Here is a 19,611-nt window from a genome sequence, read left to right on the forward strand (position 1 = left end):
GTTAACTTAATAAAATTTGAAATTGTCATTCAAATTAACGAGAAATAATAAATATCGTTAATTTTTATATTTGTGACTAGCTAGTACAAATGGCATACATAATGATACATATATGGATATGTGTTATCTTTTTTTATTATTCAATATAAGAAATACAATGTATACATGTATATGATCATAAAACCAAAACAAAACATGTAGCAGCAATAATGTTCAAACATGTTGTACAAGATTGTGCTAATATATACTTTTTTGACCTTGTGGTTCCCTTTTGATTAAAAAAAATTTAACATGTATTTTGTCTTTTGGTTGTTTGTGATAGGTGTTTAAAAAAAAACAGAATAGTTATGAATAAGGATCAGTTGCATTAAGTGGGTAGAAAGCATACTGGACTTGTTTATGAAAGTTTAATGTGTTCTCATTTTTGTTCAAATATATGATATATGAAGTGTATCATTGTTTAGGGTAATTTCTATTTCAATTTGAATCTTCAGTTTTAAAGCGAGATTATACGATTTTGTCAAATATTTATTAATTTATATAAAATGTGTAAAAAACTTATTAAACATATATTGCAATTATCATCAAAATAAAAGTTAAGAAGAACATGTGTCAAAAAATCGATTCTGAAATCGAAAATGTCTGTACAGTCAAATTCGCCAGCATGTAAATCATGCATGTACGATGTGAATCTAAATTTAGTTTAACGGTTTATTTTAAATTCCTGCAATGATATCTTTTCAAACGACACACGAACACTATCTTAAAACACGAATGCAACGGTTATTGTAAGAAAATATGTACGAAATATCTTCGTCACAATCGGCTCGGGGCGCTTATTTGTGTTTGCTGAATTTTATAAAATTCGTCTTCAATGTATAATTTTTCTTGTCTATTTAGTGTTATTGTAACATATTGTATCAATATATTACAATTTAACACATATAAAAATCGTATAATCTCGCTTTAAATAATTGATAACACAGTTCATTGTAGGTGTTTGTTTTCTGTATTTCATGCTGAATATAAAATATTTCATTAATATAATTATGTAATTCACGGCGTTATTTATCTCTTGTATTTTGAAGGTATTTACTCCTGAACTGATAAATACGAGAGAAAGTTTTACATTTAATTGTTGTTTCTCTAGAAAGGTTGCCAATTGATTCCATAGAGATTGAATATGTTTTCACTCCCAGAAAAGGTGTTCTATTGTTTCAATATGTTCACTACATTGTCATATATCACATTGATTTGTGTTGGATATGTTGCACTTTAAAAGATGTTTATATGTAGCTATGATTCTCTGGGTGCATTTATATTGAAACTTTCTAAATGTGCTATCAGTAGTTGATTTACATGACATGACAAATATTTGTTTCCAATTATTTTTTTTTCTCCAAGAAGATTTTTCCATTTAGTTTGAGCTTTAGAGATTTCGGCAGGGTTTTTAATTTGATGTGTGTAAAATATTTTGTTCGTTTTGTTTTGTTTTGCAATTATGTTTTCTACGAATGTTTTTTGAGTAGATGGTGTGCTATTTGTATTGGTTACAGCTTTAAGATGTATGGGTATACTTTTGATCAATGTGTAGTACATCAGGAAATTACTTAAAGGTATTCCGAATATGTAGCATAAGTTATCAAAAGAATAGCAGTCGTTTATTCTGTAGTCGTACAATTGATCTACATATTTTATGTATTGTTCGAACCAATATTTATAGAAAAACGTTTTATTGTTAGTAGTTATGTCTTTGTTGTTCCATAGAATGATTTTACTGTTTATTTTGGTTTCTAAATTATGAGTAACTTTACACCATGACGATAGAACATTCGATAGAAATATGTTTTTGGTTTGAAATTTCATCTAAGATATTATTGTCGATAACACATTGAAAAAGTAAGGAGTCACCATATGTTTTAAGAATTGTATGGTAGAATACTTTCCATTTACTCGTATTGGTATATTTAAAATTTATTTTAACCCAACTGCATTTGATTGCATTCAGGAATGATTCTATATCCGTTAGTCTGATACCTCCATATTCTACTGATTGAACTAATTCAGTTCGCTTTATTTTATTACGTTTACCGTCCCATATGAAATTAAATATTTCTGATTTTATATCTTCAATAATATCATTTGGTGGGTTTTGGAGAACTGTTAGTGTATACATTAATGTAGGGAGTGAAAACGTTTTCAACACAGTGTTTTTTTCCGATTAGTGTAAGTTTACGATGCTGCCATGATTTTAAATAAAAAAAATTAAATTTTGTAATTTAGGCAATATGTTTTTTAGAATTGTTTCATTTTCATTGTTTGTAAAGGTTATTCCTAACGTTGTTGCTTTATCTGATGTCCAGTTGAATTCCATTTCTTTTTTAAGATGGATGAATATTACTTTGTTTAAATTTACCTACTCGTAGCACAGTGCATTTACTTTTGTTTAGTTTAAGACCTGATGCCATTCCAAAAAAGGTTAAGAGATTCTATAAGATTATTGAGTCACTATTGTCGTTTAAAAAATAAGTTGCATCGTCAGCAAATAGGGACTGTTTATTTTCTTCGTCAGGTTCTAGCGATATTCCCTTTATATGTTTATTTGATTGTATATAGTGTGATAGATACTCGATGCATAAAATAAATAGCGAGGATGAAAGTGGACATCCTCGTCTTACCCCTCGTTTGATGTTTAAACTGTTTGAAAAAAAGCCATTGTTGATTATTATACTGTTAATATCGGTATAAAATAGTTTAATCCATTTAATTAGACTTTCACCGAAATTCATATTTTCAAATAAGAGAACATAAACGAATGGTTTAGTGAATCGAAAGCCTTTTTGAAGTCTGCAAAGAAAATGAGGCCAGAATTGTTTGGTTGGTTGAAATAATGTATGCATTCTTGTATCAGACGTACGTTTTCACCAATGTAACATCCTTTAATGAAACCAGATTGAGATCTTGAAATGATTGATGGTAATATTTTTTTTAATTGTGTTTGATATACTTTCAGTAGCAATTTTATATTCATTGTTCAGTAAACTTATCGGGCGCCAGTTTGATAAGGATTCTATGTTTTTTTCAGGTTTTGGAATGAGTGATATTATACCTGGTTTTTGTAGCGTAGTTAAGTTTTCGTTTTTAAATGAATAGTTAAGTGAATTAATTAAATGTATTTTAATATCATTCCAGAATATTTTATAAAATTCGATTGTGATGCCATCAGATCCTGGACTTTTGTTATTTTGCATTTCTTTTAGTGCTAATCCACATTCATATTCATTAAGTTATCCTTCTCACAGTAGTTTTTCCTCTTGATTTAAAGCATGATGTGTATTTTTAAAAAGGGTATTAGTTTCAACATGTTTTCGTTTATAGAGGGTTTCGAAAAATAAACGTTGTTCTTCTAGTATTTGAGTTCTGTTTGTTATATCCTCGCCATTGACAACTAATTTGTGTAGAGGTTTTTTTGTTCACTTCTACGTTTTTCGATGTTTGCGAAGTATTTTGTATGTTTTTAATTGCGTTCAAAATGCCGTGCACGTGCTCGTAGTATTTGTCCATTGAGATGTGTATGATAAAAATTTTCTAATACTTGTTTTTAGATGTTATTTCATTTTCAATGGCTTTGGTATCGTTTGTGTTTGTTTCCTGTACTTGTTTTTCAAGTGTTTCAATGATTTTGATGGTTTCAGTTTCAAGCTTGTGTGTTTTTCTTTTGTTAACATGATGTGTATCTAATTGTTTTATTACGTATATTTACTTTAATTACTTCCCATAAGGTGTTTGGGTTCGCATCTTTATTATTTCGAGCTGTATTGAATATTGCTTGTTGTATTTGCGTTTTATATTGTATATCTATTAAGATGTTGTTATTAATTTTAAAGTATCCGGGGCCCTTTTCAGGTTGTATTTTGTGTAGTTTAAGTTCAACTAGATTTTTGATTGATTTTAGAGAGTGGTCAGTCATAAATCCTGGTTTTATGCTACATGTGTCAATAATGTTGCAACGTGACTCAGATATTAAAAAAAATAGTCTTATCTACAAAATATTGTTCGTTTTGTGTTTAAGCGCCAGATGAATTTGCTTTCGTTTGGATATACTGTACGCCAGATGTCTATCATATTGTAGTTTTCAATTATGTTATTTAAAATGTTTCAATTTTTAGGACGAGTATAAAGGTTTCCCTTCTTTTTATCTAATAATGTGTTAAGAACAGTATTGAAATCACCACCGACTATAATGTTTTTATCTTGGTTATTAATTATAAAGGATTGTAATGTTTCGTAAAACGTGGAATCATCTATGTTATGGCCGTAAACTTTGATTAATGATAATTGTGTTTCGTGTATTTTGATATTTATACTTGCTTGTCTGCCAATTATTATTTGGTTAAAATTATCGACCGTGATCCCTATATTATTTTTTATCAGATAGGCAATGCCTTGTTTATTAGTATGTTGTCCACTGAGATAGATGTCTCCGTCACATTCATCTTTTAAGGTATGTGCTTAAGTATGTGGCAAGTGACTTTCTTGTAACAGGCATATACTTTTTTTTCTCTAACCATTTGATGCGTTTGTCTTTATTGTTTAACCATTTTACATTCAAAGTACATAATTTAATCATTTAAAAAGGTTGAGGGTAATGTAAATGATTATTTGTGTGTGCTTATCCAGTTAGTTTCTTTTTTAAAACATGTCCAGTTGGTTTCTATTATAAGACATAAGATGTCCATACATACAAACAAAAATAGAAAACAAAAATTAGGGATACAAAAAGATGAATATTCCATAGAAATGAAGAAGTAAAAAGAAATAATCACAAAAGTGAGAAAAGAACGCAATAAACGGCTGGTCCCCAATAGATACATAAAAAAGCATAAGCAAAATCTACATATAGTGGACGGCAACAAAAAAAACAATAAACTAAGAAGAACATAAAAGTAAAAAAGACAATATGTGTTTCGGCAGCTTGGCTAAACATTACAAAGATAAACAGACATATGCAATCAGTAAATAGTTAATTTCAGAATTATTTTTCGAAAAGTTATGTTTAAATAAAGTATTTTTCGTAGAATGTTTTAAATTTATAAAGTTGATTTAATTTTTAATAAACAACATGTATTAGATTTATATTGTCTCATTCACCTTTTTTGAATGCTGATATCAGCTTAAACAATGCTATTAAGAAATGAATAACTTTTTTATTTATTTAAAAAAAATCACTAAATGAAATACTATTGGAATTGTTATGAAAGATTATTGTTATTTTCATGTGATCATAAGTGCATAACAATAACGTATAATTGACATAGACTATTTTACAAATTTATACATGTACTAGTAGCATTTACTAAAAATCGATAATGCGCTTGTTACATGCGTACGATCAAAGTACAATGCTAACACTATCATACATGAAGAATATATACATTCTTGATTATATGCGCAGAGAAATACATATAATACATGTAATAATGGTACTACATATCTTAATTTAGATCGTAAACGCTGATTACACGTATATATTATCAGATAAACATACGAAAATACACAAGTTTGATACGCGTATCATTTGAAATACCATATATAATGCAGAGTTTCATTTGATTAAAACCCTAACACACAAAAGTCACATTATATTTTAGATTGGTATCAGTAATGGTACACATGCTATTTTATAAGAGACTTGTTCAACAATATTGTTACGTGGCATAAAATATCAGGTAGATATAACAAAGACATAAGTTTGCTTTATAAGTCAGTCACTATAATATAACATTATTCTAAATAGTTTTATGTGATCAACAACCGTAATGCATACATTAAAACTTGGATTTTTAGTTGCCTAAGTGTAATAAGAGCATACATGCTTTTTATAAAAGAGTAACATGCATGTAATTTCAACCTTTATTGAATGAGTTATATCAGGAGCATAAGATGTAGATACATGCTTTGTTTTGATTAGATTGTATGAGCAGGTATTAGTCCTACTTTGTAGAATCTGTGTAGTTATAAAAATTTACGAAAGAAAGCAAACATTTGACAACCCTGTTATTTTTGCAGGAGTTCTCTTGATTAACACTTATATTTGTTTTAATTTTCATGTCTCAGTACAATTATTACTCTTACAGAAAAATAAGGGTTTGACAAGCGTGATATTTTTTTTCTTAACAAATGCCACTAATCCATATAGGACAAACAAGGTAAAACTTAGAAGGACAATGATACTGAATAGGACAGTGTAATTTTATTTAACATCCACATTTCACTCAACATTGCAAAAAAGCTTCATATGAAAGCAAACATGAAGCAAGAGTTTGACAGAAGTAAGAAGAAAAAGCTAACTAAAAGTTTTGAATGAAAATAAATAAATGATCTTAGGTTCTCCACTTCTTATACCTTCAAAACCATGACTGGTTTCACATTAACACATTAAATGAACACTCTTTACACTGAAGGTATCTAAGTACATAAATTATTAATTATTCAGTAACACTGACTACCCAGGGGCATTACGTTAAGAATAACAGTGAATAGATTTATTTCAATTTAAAAACATGCACAAAAAATCATTATTGGTATTATATAATAGAGTCATCCTGAATTACATATAGTATATATATCAAAGTACTATGATTGCGCTTTCTCCTATGTTTTTGTGGTTTTGAAGTGGACTCATTATGCATGCATAAAATCATGTCAAAATATCTTATTTTACTGCTATCATGCATAAAGGATAAAATACAACTTGGATTTTATTTACACACAAAAAGTGCATTTGGATATTTGATATACACAATGGCAATAATGGACCTTGAGCACATTTGGAAAAATCTAAATTATGCTAGAGCAATAACAATTTTTACATGAATTGTAATAAGTATCAGTATATGTGTAAATGCTAACTGCTAAACACAAAAAATATTAATATGTTACAAAGCATGTTTATGTACACAAACATAGCATACAAAGGCTAATTACAAATTGTTTTATGAATATTATGGTAATCATGAATCTGAACTGACTGCTTGCACTACATCTGTATCATTAGGCTTATGTGCATATTCACACTGAGACAACACACACAAAAACACATTCATGAACATAAACAGTAAGAAACTGCGCAACTTTTCATTTACAAGAAAAAGAACTTATATTGGAAGACCGATGTTTTTGTTTTAAAAAATTGCGAATTTTAGCACTCTTACTTTTCACTGATATACTTATTTTGTTTTCGTCCGAAAAGCGTATACATACGTTTCTCAAATCGATTGCAACAAGGTTCAGATAAAATTTCAAACATTCATGCTGTAATAGTTGCCATGTTGTTTAAGGTTGGTAACATATCCCACAAATCATGTATAGTTCAACCATTCACTTGTCGTCGTCCCATCATGATTGGTGGCTTTCACCTGCAACTCCGTGTCACCGAATTGCAATGCAACTTGTACAGCGCGTGTTTTGTTGTCAACAGATGAGGATTGCGGAAATTTAACATCAAACTTTCCTACGAATTTGCATCCTTCTTCATCAGTATGGGTCGGGTCAATTTTATCAGAGGCAAACACATGGATAGTGATATATAATTGCGAGTCACTGTCTGGGTAATACTTTTTATGGTCGATCCATTTTCCCAGCTCCACGGTCTGACCGCGAGTTACATGCTTACTGAAACAATTTTTTGCAACGAATTTCTTGCCATCATAATATTTGTGCTCTTTTCTGTGTCTTGTGTTAAAATCCATCACGCAAGCAACACCGTATGTGTACGGCATTATTCTGGAATAAATGACGTGTTCTTTGTGTCCAAATAGAACCGCGCCTTTAACTACGGCTATTTCGGTATCTTCCGGTCGAAGTACAGGGATTTCCTTTCTGATAAGCCCATTTCGCAAGGCATCAACCACATAGCCAGACTTGGCAAAACCTCCTACCGCCAATACAGCAGAAATCGGCAAACCTTCAACGGCCGGATGCGACAAAATGCTGTTGATAGATTGAATGATTCCTTTGGTACATTTATCATACAACTCCAAAATTACACGCAGAGGAAAAGCTAGGCGCGAATTTGCAAAGTGTATCCCTTGAATATCTGTAGTCTGTAATAAATCTTTGACTGTGTGTCCCCCTTTCCGTTCCCATAATTCTTTTAGCGGAGCCGGAAGCAGTAGATTGAATCGCTCATGATTGCCGTTTGCCGGAACCTAGAAATGGATATATTGAACAATGACATCTAACGAATAATATTTTATCTAGCCTTTTTGACCTTGATAGAAGGTAGAACGGCCTACAGACACTCAAGGCCACGACACATTCATCGTATGTTCGTTGGATGGCTGACAGTATGAAAAACATTGGTACAAGTAATAGGCAGATTTGAACAATAAATAACACATCTCAACGACTAACACAAAGCAGCATTGTATTTAGAGCATTAACTTGCAAATGTTTGTATTGTTTGTTTCGTTTGCTCTCTGCAAATTTATTGATCAATTTGCTGTAGCTTAACTATGTTTCGAGTTTAGAAGGCCATACTATTAAATATCTACATTTGATCACACCAAACGGCTTGAGCAGACAAATATATTTATTATCAGAACAAGCTGACACAACACAATTTTTTTTTAAATTCTATTTTTTTATATAAATTATAACGCGTATTGTCTTACTCCGAAATGTGCTCGATTTTTCGAATAAGGAAAAGAAGGTACCCGACTCTTCTCTTGTTCAAAGGACGCTTGTAAATCGAAGTATTCAACTCGGTATTCCATGCGAAATTTCTCAAAGACATCTTGGCCAGTGATTTGTGCAAGCATCATAAAGAACTCGTCATTAACATTCATCCCTCCACACGGCCCACCTCCTGACTTATGTATGTGCTCCAGAGTTTCCCCTTCTCTAACGCGTACAGTGGTGATGTCGACTGTTCCACCTAGGTTTCGAGACATTCATAAAAACAAGACGATAAACATTCATCGAATATAAATGTTCTTTAACGATAGCTTTTATTTGATTACAAACTGACTGAATAAAGCTTATTTAACATAATATTAATTATTAACTAGAATACGTATGAGTCGTGCTCTGTGAAAATGTGGTTAAATGCATATGCGTGAAATGTCGTCACAGATAAGCCTGTGCAGTCCGCACAGGCTAATCAAGGACGACACTTTTTCACCTAAGTAAAATTTTTGCTAAGTAGATGCTTTCTTTTAAAAAATATCATAACAGCGAAAAGTATCGTCCGTCACACAGGCTAATCTGGAACGACACGTTACGCATATGCATTAAACCCCCTCTTCACAGAGCGAGCCTCATCTAATTTATTACACATGAATTACCCCCAATGTCGACAACAATTATAACGGAGCCTGGTTTTGCAATATAACGCATTTTTTTATCACCGTCCTTAATTTCGAGCTGTTCTCGGGTAAGGTGACAGCAGTAGATGGCAGCACACTCGGGTTCGAGAGCTATCGTCAGCTTGTTAAGCCGGATTCCAGCCTTAAAGACGAGGTTAAAATATTTAATTTAGAATTGGAGAAGTATGGTTTTTATAACATACTTACTAACTTACTATATTTCTTACTCTTAAACAAATAAAAGTAGCGTTGCTAAGCGAATACTATAGTCCTTCTTGTCAATTCTAAGTGTTTAATTATTGAAAATTACAGGGGAAATAATTCCCGTTTTCTTCGTCCCTAGCCAAACTACTTAATTTGAAATATATTTTTTATGCATGACATGCGACTGTTCAGAGTTGTAAATCCTCCAAACGGAATTAAAATAAATAGCAGTAAATGTTAAAACAGTTACACGGCCTAAATAATTATCAACACATATTGAATTTAAACATATATCAATTATGCCATGTCTCTTAATTATAATTTCTTTGGGTCTTCAATGTGGTCTGGGGCCAATTTGGCTACCAGACAATGTGTCAAGAAGGTATTTTTTTAAAACCCACCAAATAATGGAGCAAGTAATCCAGGTTAAAATTACATCTCTATTGAACGTGTAATACGATTATCCGATTCTGTGCTCAGCGTTCGATATCCGGTTTCGTTTTTTTCCAGCCTACCTGCCCAAATCAATTACGTTTACATTTCGGAATTAAAATGAGAAGACAACCAGTTAAACCTCTGTGTAATGAATGTACGGACAGTATTGTACCGTACATGTTCGACAGTTTTGCGTTTTAAGGATAAAAAATCTCTGCGTTCACCTTGTGTACTTGAACACATCTGAGTTTCTATTTTGCTTGAGCGTTACAGTGCAAATGTACACGTTGAATATATTGTGTGTGCTTTGGTCAGAGCGAGTCAAACCAAGGCCAACATTTTTTTATTATTTGTTTTAAGGGGAATTTTTTTTTTTAAATGAGTCGGGGGGGATAAATACAAATAAAAATAAAAGCATGAAAAGTGAGCAGTCGACTAGAAAACTAAAAATAAAACTGTCTAGAGCGTTTTTTTTTTTTTTTTTTTTTTTTTTAAATGTAATGTATGCATAATGTTGGCCCAAGATTGTCTTAGTCGTTATGCCTATTGATAGGACCAGTAGCATCCCAATAAATAACAATTCAAAACCACGTCAAATACTTATAAAAATCAGACATGGCACTGGGATATTCATTTCTAAATCAATTACTACAATGCACTTCAATGAGAACATAGTATGGAAATAAAACATCTTAACAGTTACATATATTACATATATGAAAATAATTAGTTTATATAATTAGACACTTTACGCAGACTTATCCCGTAACGGCTAAACTCAAAATCGTAAATATGGTCATATTCCTGAATTTTCTTTAAATGCTATCGTAAGCGATTTCGTTTCAACAAAAACAAGTTAAAGTTTTTTTAAGTCAACAAAACCTCCATCATATTATAGGCAATCGAACCTGTAACACCATAAACATTTCAAATTATCGAGATTATTTTGACCATGCGCTTGACATAAAGAAATGTTTAGTATTGTGGATACAATACACTTATATCGATGCTTGATGTTGAATTGTATTTCGATTTGTGCTGCACATTAAAGCAGCATCCACTAAGCAGAAAACTACGAGTTTCTTAGGGGAAAAACCCTTTCATGTACATCTTAGATTTGCAAAAGACAAATCGTCACGCGGAGCATATACGTTTATGTGTGTGAATTTAAATTGCTATTACATTGATGCACTAAATACAAATTATTCAAATATTCAATATATTTCGTTTTTTTTGTGTGCATTTTAAACTTGTACACTTGTATCATCCCGAAACAAACAAATATCCTATGTTTAAAATTCACGTTTGAAAATAAAAGGCATTCACAACGGGATGCAGGCAAAACTGACAATATGCTGGTGAAGCTGTGTAGGTTTTTGGAATATATAGTTTTGTTGGAATCGTTTCAAAAACATTGCAGTCTTCAATTTATTTAGATAATCAACCGTTATCAAACAAAGCGTCCTAGACATTGAATTTGTTGCAATGGTAAAGTAAATATAGCTCGCGGAGATACACAGTCAAGTAGATAACTGATCTGCTTGTTTAAGCGAATATCATACTGATACGATTAAATACATATCAAGCCGAAACAAATAATAAAAAAAGCACAGATATCACGTTTACTCCAAACAATTTGGAATACACAGAGACATGTTCTTTTTATACGATTTCAATAAATTGTATTGACACTGGACTATTTCGACCTTCCTATTTCCACATAATATGGACATCGTCTTTTAATTTTTATCTTATATTGCAAATGGTGTAATTTCGAACCTTTGGCTGAATTACTATTCTTGTAAATAATTAAATATTTTTTTAATAAGAACAATATATTATCAATAACAACGTACCACATTCAACTTTGTAACCGTTTTAATTGCAAATATTACTTCACAAATGACAATGGAAATTTTAAGACAGTTTCATAAGTAAGACTGTGTGATTCATGTTTACGTAATGTGTGCTTATACTGCATTATTTAAGACAAGTTTCATTTTTTTAAGTAGCCTTACCACTTCCGTTGCCGCTTCTCTCATCAAACCCTTTGCACGATCTGTCCATATTGCAGGGACAGTGATTACCCACTTAGTATCATCCTCGATGTAATCAACGCCATTCTCCAGCATATGATGGAGGATGTGCTCTTTTATGTATTGTATGGACCTCCCGAACACCAGTGTAGCAGGAACATGTCGACCTTTAACATCTTCCACGGTCGTGTTTGAATTAATGTTGTCCTGTAAAGAATATTATAGTGTGTTCGAAATAACAATTGTATTTTTCACTGACATATAGATAATTCAAGAACGATATGAATAATATCTCAATGCAATACACTTACATTTATAAGCATAATAAGGAAATGCTTTTGCACGACGCGAGGATAATGGAATTTTACGACAGTTCATTAAATTTTATCAGGCCCGTATCGCCAAATGCTCCAGCTAAAATTCATTTGCAGGTTATATGGTATTCAAATTTAGTTGGTTATTTAAAAGAAATAAATGTTTATGTTTTACACCGTAGTAACAAAGTAGTTTCAACAACAATGTGTTCTTTATATAAATTGTGTGCAAGTGACCATCTTTCTATACCATTTTAAATAATAAAAAAACTAATAATAAAGGTCATTCAAAGTGTTATAATCGTTATGCAACTGGAAATCCAAATGATTGGGTTGCGACCAGTGAAAGGAATACAGTCGAATACAGAAACGTAAGGCACGCATAGTCATGTATTTACAAAACCTTTTTCTGATTTTCTTCTTTTAATATTTGCTTACACAATTGTGGTAGAGCATCATTTTAAATCCCTCGAAATAGTACCAGTTGTCGCCGTCCTTCTCCTCTGTCTGAATGGTACTGAACTTGTGTTGTGCTGCGTATCCAAACTCACCCAGCGAAAGGTCAGGCTTTGTCAATATTTAAACATGAATAATCGAGTTTATTAAATTATTGAGGCAATCATGTCGTGTTCAATGCGTGTACGAAAACATACCACTAAAAGCATATTGCCAGAAAGAAAATAATTTCACGAGCTGATTCTTACCTTTAAGTATCAACATGTAAGGGTTGTAGTGAACGAATTAAAAGTATTGAGCGTGCTTATATCTAGATGTTAATTTTTCACATATTGAAATCAATGTATGTTTGATGTTTTGTCTTATCTTCACGTATCACTAAGCAATTTGTTTACGATGCTAATTGCAATGATCTGTTCGTGGAAGATACATTAGTCTGATAAGCCTGGCATGTGTGTTAATAATGCAGTTATTGAATATACCGATAGTTAAAGAAAATCATCTTAAGTATTATATTTAATGACCTGGATGAAACCTTTGAAAATTTGTGTAAACGTTGACTGGTTTCAAGACGTAAGTGATCGTATAGCTTTTATTATATTTACTTAAAAGTACTTATATACAATATTTAGCCATGTAAATCTTGTAAATATTTTAACAAATCGGCCAATTTTATTTACGTAGATGTTAAACTTGAATAAGCATATTTAACTATTACCCCTGCAAGATACTGTAAACCGAGCGCATTATTTTGCTATTTATTTAAAATAAGCACCTTCAGCAATAATGCAGTCCTTGTTTTGTTCGCACATATTCCACCATTTTGCCATTGCGTGTTAATATGAATCTCCAAGGGTTCTCTTTCATATTCTGACCGATACTGGTATGCGTATCCACTTGCGAATGAACCAAAGTCGATCGCTATCACAAGGCGTGGAACTGCAGTCTTTAAATAGTTAGAAGAGTAAATCTAGTTTTACTTACACTAGCAACCTCGGACGTATACAGAGATAGGCCAACACTCACAATATTTGGTTGTACACATTATAAACACGCATATTTGTATTGTCCAAGTCATGCTTTCAAATCAAATAACGTATATAATATTCGTAACTTACCAAAAAATGATTATGATTGAAAATATGAAAAGAATATGAATAGCTTAAATCATTAAGTGCTGGCAGAAAAACATCATTAACTAACTTGCTGAGAGGTGGATGGAGACGATGCCTTTTGTCCCATGATGTCTCTGTGAATTGCACACCTTGTGTTGGTGATTAGTGCTTTTTAGGGAATCACCGGGGGGATTTCATTGCTTAAAAAGAAAACACTACTTGCGTTAAAACAACATCAATTGGAATACATCTGTTTACATACTTTGCACTTAATTTTTTTAATGGTCGACCAAACTACAAATTTACACGATTATTACAAAGAACTCTTAGTACATGATTTTCTTCTCGGACGGAAGTGTTTTGTTAGTTTTATTTGCTTTTTTTGTCTACAATTTAGTACTCAATTGTTTTGTTCAACCAGATTCGTTTCTTCAAAAACGTATGACTTCATAGCTGATTCCGATATGACCAATATGAGCATAACTGTACACACATACTTCACTTAACAGCACTTGAAAGCCAAACTAATCGAAGCATTATAAGCATGAAATTATAAATTGTGTTTCAAAGATTTAAAATTGTCTCGTACTGAAATCTTCGTTTTCAGTGGCCATGTTTGAAAAGCTACCACAAACAAAACTGAGGACCACGGGTAAGCAATAAATATTGAATAATTTGTGTTTCCAAATTATACACATAAATCTGAATTAATAGCGTGAGAAATATGAATACATCATTCGTAGTAGTTTACACAAGGCTACATGTAGTTTAATTCTGATATGGAATTACGTTCCAAAAATACATTATCGGAAATAATATACAATCCTCCTGTTATTGTGCAATTTATTTTCACAAGTGATCAGTAATGAAGACCAGTATCTGATATGCGTGACGCACCATTCTACATGATTTCCTTTTGCTTACAAACCTGCCCTTTCAAAAACGGTTATGCAATTGTTTTTGTCCGCAAGTGTTTATTTGTGCAAGATTATTATTTGGTAAATATTTAATAATTGAACAGTCAATTGAATAAAAATGTTTTCAACGGCAGTTTCATTTGATGTGCGTATCATGATCACCTGTTAGATATACAGTTGCGTCGCAATATACATTTTAAAGATACGCAGTACATGCAAGCAGGAAATGAAAACATTTGTAGATTCGACTTGACGTCAAACTATAATCCAATATTGAGAAATAATATCAAATTTGTCTCTAAACGCTTCTCGACTTTAATAGGTCACCGATTTATAAGTTTCATTATTGCGCAAATGATACAAAAAATAGTTTGTTTCCCGACATTTAGCTTTGCCTAATTCCCAAAATCACCTGCGAACGTCTGTATATTGTGCCGCTATCATGAAATAAACATATATTTGTCAAAATCGGTCGGATTTTGCCGAAATACATTAAATACCGAAGTTTCCGTCTGAACCCATTTATGCCTAGTGGACTCTCCCATCCTTCTAAATTGGATTTATTTATTTAAACAATTATGGATGTCTAGTATATTAATTTCTATATTAAGAATAGTTCTTACAGTAATTCCTTTAAGCAAACAGCGCAGACCCTGATGAGACGTCGCATCCTGCGGCGTCTCATCTGGGTATACGCTGTTTGCCAAGGCCTTTTTCTAGACGCTAGGCATAAATGGCTTCATAAACGATTTGTAAGGAAATAATTTATAATAAATGTAAACATGCGGCACAAAAAATCTAATAGTATACGTATTTCTCACCATTTGCTGTCGCACCAATTTGTTATCCCTTGTAAGTAAACAACTACGATGTTTCATAAACATAAAATATCCATTAGTATTTAATTTTTAATTTTTTTTTACACAGTACGTTTAAGTTATTTAAGATGGATTACATGCAAACACATCACGCTATCGTTACATGATTTGCCTAAATATTCCGTTTGTTATCAGTCAAGTGTCTAGAGCTATCTTAAGGAACTTCAGCGAACATGTTTTAAAGTACTGACTAGACCTGTTCGCTGAAGATAACCCCGATCATATTCGTGACATAGTTTTATTACCATATAAATCAATACTTTTGATATTTAGGAATACAATTAATATCTTTTGATATATATGAATACAATATATATATATATATATATATATATATATATATATATATATATATATATATATATATATATATATATATTATATTTATATAATATAATAAAATGCGTTGGTTTGGAAGCCGTAGCTTTGACCTCTCGGACTTCTTCAGCGGCATTTATTTGTGAAGCATATCATGTTTAGCGGAAGTGACGTTATATTGTTGAACGTTACATTGCGCGGCAATTGTATTAGTCTTTTGTGTTCAGTCCATATGGTTTGAACGTCCTCAGTTTGAGCTTCCAAAGTTATTCAATGGTCTTCCGGTAATCGTCGGATCCATTTAATTTTTCTAGTCCCATGACCCAGAAGTCCGCAACGCTGTGGCCGTTTGTGTAAAAGTGCTCGGCAACCGGGTCATTGTGTCGAGTTCGTATCCGGGACAGGTTAAGGAGATGTCGCTGGTACAGGGTATCTCCCGTTTCCCCTACGCATAAAAGGTCTTACATCGTTCGCAGTGCACAGTATAGACTACATTGGTGGATTTGCAGGGGACCTCGTTCCGCACATTGTAGGTTTTGCCGGTGGACTTCACGCACCCAGCCTAACCGCCGATGTAAACATTGTGGCCTGCTTTGACCATAGAGAGGGCCAAATGCTGTTTTGCAGTCCAATTAGGCTGTTGTTCCATGGTTGCATCCATTGTTTTTCCGGTTACGTAAATTTCCCGCGATGTCAAAGTTGTTAATCTTACGAAGTACTCAGAAGAGTTCCAAATGAAACCGATCAATAAAAACTCACCTTTCAGGCTGCATTCGTCTCAGCATTCACTGCGATATTACAACTCGGAAAATGGCGACTGTTGACGTTTATAATTATTGTGTGTGAAAACGAGTTGATTTCTTGGATAATATTCGGAGACCGAGCGAGTTATTGACTTGGTCAGTGTTCCTGGGATGTTTTTATATGGAGCTATAGACAATTTATCCTCGAATCGCTTATTTCGTGCGTAACACGACTCCTACAGTGACAACACAAGTGGACAGGCTTAGCTACAGCGACCGAATTATTGACAATATTTCGTGTTTGAGGCCGTGTGGACAGTTTAATACTCCGTCGAATGACACAGGTACCGTTTGATAGATAATTTATTTTGCTGTACATCTGTGCAGAGTTTTAGGTGATAAACATATGAACTGTGGAGCAGTGCTTTGAGATTCATGTCCGGTTGTTGGATTGCGTTGGTGACCTTTTCCTTTTCCTCACATACACTACACTTTTTTATTTTTTTGTTTGACTGGCCCCTGTGGTTAAAATCAGTAAAACAAATGTACTAGCTAACAAACATTACTCAAGCAATTTTAGCCAACACTTCAAGGGCATGTTATTGCTTACCTGTTACAATCATTTCCATCAGGTAAACATATTAAAAACCCATATCTTAATAAGAAAAAAAACAAGGGGCCCATGGTGGCACCGAAGCGCTCATATGCTGCAAGTATTCTATTGTTTGTATGAAGTCAGCGTTTACATCAGCTACATAGTTATATTGTACTGATTGCAGACAGCTGTGGATTATCAACAGAGAGTTATTATTATGTCAACACTGATAAGTGCTTATCAATTAATATCATCATAAGTGTAAAACTTTATATTAATAATGGACCCTGAAACTACTTGGATGTGTTAGGCACAACAATTGTCAAACAACATTGACCTCTTATGGGGGATTTAGATGATGTAAACAGACGTTAAACGAAATATTTTAAGCGCTCATGCGTCAGCCATGCATAAAAATGCCATGCACAATTTGAATAAATAAACTTGAACATACTTTAACGAATAAAGATCATTATTAAATGTATCCTTTTCATTAGATTTGACCGAAATATCTTATTTCAAAATAACTAATTGGGCATACATATTTTTATCTATCTTTATGTACTGTTATCATTACCATCTACATAAGGTATCTTTTATTGAAGTGTCGTTTTCATTTCTCTTTATTTTTTTCTGGAAATAGTGACATGATGACACGTTTAAGACTGCCTGAGTCTCATAGGCGCAACAAACGAAGCAAAATCTTATTTGTAAAAAGTAATTGCCAACTTGTTTCAAAATACTGGCGTGCAAGGAGTTTTTTTTTTAATTTCTTGTCATATTAATGCTATAATTTCTTGATAAATATGTATCATTTTATAATTACATATGTAAGTCGTATGAACAATATATTTTTGAAGGAATGTGTTTTGGTTTTTTATTTGAATAGGCGGTGCATATATGATTTGTTGAGCTAGATAGATACGGGTATTCTTAATATCAAGAGCAGACCATTTTGGTGACAAATATAAATTACATGGCTATGAATTCTGAGAATTCTGATTGAAGAACACGGCATATTTTTATGAATCAGTGTGAAGTAGCCGGAACGTATTTCTTTGATGATATCTAGCTGTGCAACATGATACAAGAAAACAATACTTAACTATAAGAGTAACAAGAAAACGCAGCTTGGAATCATTTGCTTGCTTCCTGTGTTTAAAACACTCTCTGTTAAAACAATGAGATTTCAATAGTTTCCAACGGCGGTAAAATATGTGTCAGTTATAAAACATTATACATATACATAAATTGATTACACAAATAAATATCTAACATGTGTTATACATACATTTTTATTGAAATAATTTGTTGTAACAAACGAATTAAAACATCAGCATAACAGTGGTCTTCTTCTGTCAAAATTTGAATTTCTATCATTTTGTAACTAACACTGCCTGTGACAGTGTAAATTGTTTTTAACACAACAACAAACACATCAGCAATAAATAAATCCATCCAACATTTCAACTCATATGTTTTGTCCGAAATAAACAACGCTTTCGGTGTCCTCGATTTAGTGATAAACCAGATATTCCACAAAAGCTTCGTTTTTTAGAATTTAACAAGCAATAATTTCAATAGTGTGGCTTTTTAGTTGTTGATGAACGTATGTTTTAAAAAATCGCCATACTGCTAATAAAACATTTCTTCCGACATTATTTCGGTGAATGCTAGGTGGATTATCTTAGTACTAACCGGGTAGCAGGCTATTTTCAATGATTCTTAATTCAACATATTTCCGCAATGACATGCAATACACGCGCTTGGTTTATTACCTGATTGCATTTCATATGTTTTTTGTTTGGATTTTCGACAGTATTTCAGTCTTATTATTGTTTTCAGTTTACCTGCTCACTTTTCCTGAGCTAGCTGTTTAATGGACAGTTTCCTTACTAGAATGCTAGGTTCGGGGAGAGTGGCCATATCGAATAATTTCAGGACGTATGACACGTGATAGACCTATGGCAGGAATCGAACCTGCGATTCAGCTGAGACAGCGCTTCCCCTGATCATACATCGTTTATAAAAGTCAGCACCAGCCAGAAATTCTTTTAACGGATATTTTTTTAACTGTGTCTGTTCATACCGACTCTTGGTTTTATATAGACAGGAATTTTCCTTTTTATGTTTCTCAAGTTTATATGACAAGAATTCAGGCTTGTTTGAAAATGCTAATTGTCGTGATTGATACACGTACAATAGTTTGGCAGAAATTTAAATTAACGTGTT

The 19,611-nt window shown here is 32.4% G+C and overlaps 1 protein-coding gene across 3 annotated transcripts; it reads right to left on the reverse strand.

Annotated features, from left to right (window-relative positions):
• Positions 1 to 117: 117 nt before the first annotated feature.
• On the reverse strand, positions 118 to 15,863 carry LOC127869008 (heat shock 70 kDa protein 12B-like). 3 transcript variants are annotated; one of them, XM_052411271.1, is made up of 8 exons: positions 15,827 to 15,863; positions 14,017 to 14,128; positions 13,589 to 13,759; positions 12,796 to 12,924; positions 12,026 to 12,250; positions 9,348 to 9,510; positions 8,718 to 8,938; positions 118 to 8,210 (listed from the first exon to the last, which is right to left on the reverse strand). In XM_052411271.1, exons 2-8 carry the CDS (start codon positions 14,053 to 14,055, stop codon positions 7,362 to 7,364), a joined length of 1,797 nt encoding a protein of 598 aa, XP_052267231.1. In that variant the 5' UTR covers positions 14,056 to 14,128; positions 15,827 to 15,863; the 3' UTR covers positions 118 to 7,361. The 3 variants fall into 3 exon arrangements, with proteins under 3 accessions (XP_052267231.1, XP_052267221.1, XP_052267240.1); XM_052411261.1 differs by lacking the exon at positions 15,827 to 15,863 and adding an exon at positions 15,667 to 15,820; XM_052411280.1 differs by lacking the exons at positions 13,589 to 13,759; positions 15,827 to 15,863 and adding an exon at positions 15,667 to 15,820.
• Between the last annotated feature and the right edge of the window lie 3,748 nt (positions 15,864 to 19,611).

The sequence above is a fragment of the Dreissena polymorpha genome, chromosome 1 (genome assembly GCF_020536995.1).
Source record: "Dreissena polymorpha isolate Duluth1 chromosome 1, UMN_Dpol_1.0, whole genome shotgun sequence".
Classification (NCBI taxonomy): Eukaryota; Metazoa; Mollusca; class Bivalvia; order Myida; family Dreissenidae; genus Dreissena; species Dreissena polymorpha.

Coding starts and splice junctions, on each gene's coding strand:
- LOC127869008 (XM_052411271.1), bottom strand. CDS start 14,055: ATGGGACAAAAGGCATCGTCTCCATCCACCTCTCAGCAA. Junction 9,511..12,025: donor GAGAAGCGGCAACGGAAGTG/GTAAGGCTACTT, acceptor CTCGTCTTTAAG/GCTGGAATCCGGCTTAACAA. Junction 8,211..8,717: donor TTGAACAAGAGAAGAGTCGG/GTACCTTCTTTT, acceptor ATCCATTTCTAG/GTTCCGGCAAACGGCAATCA.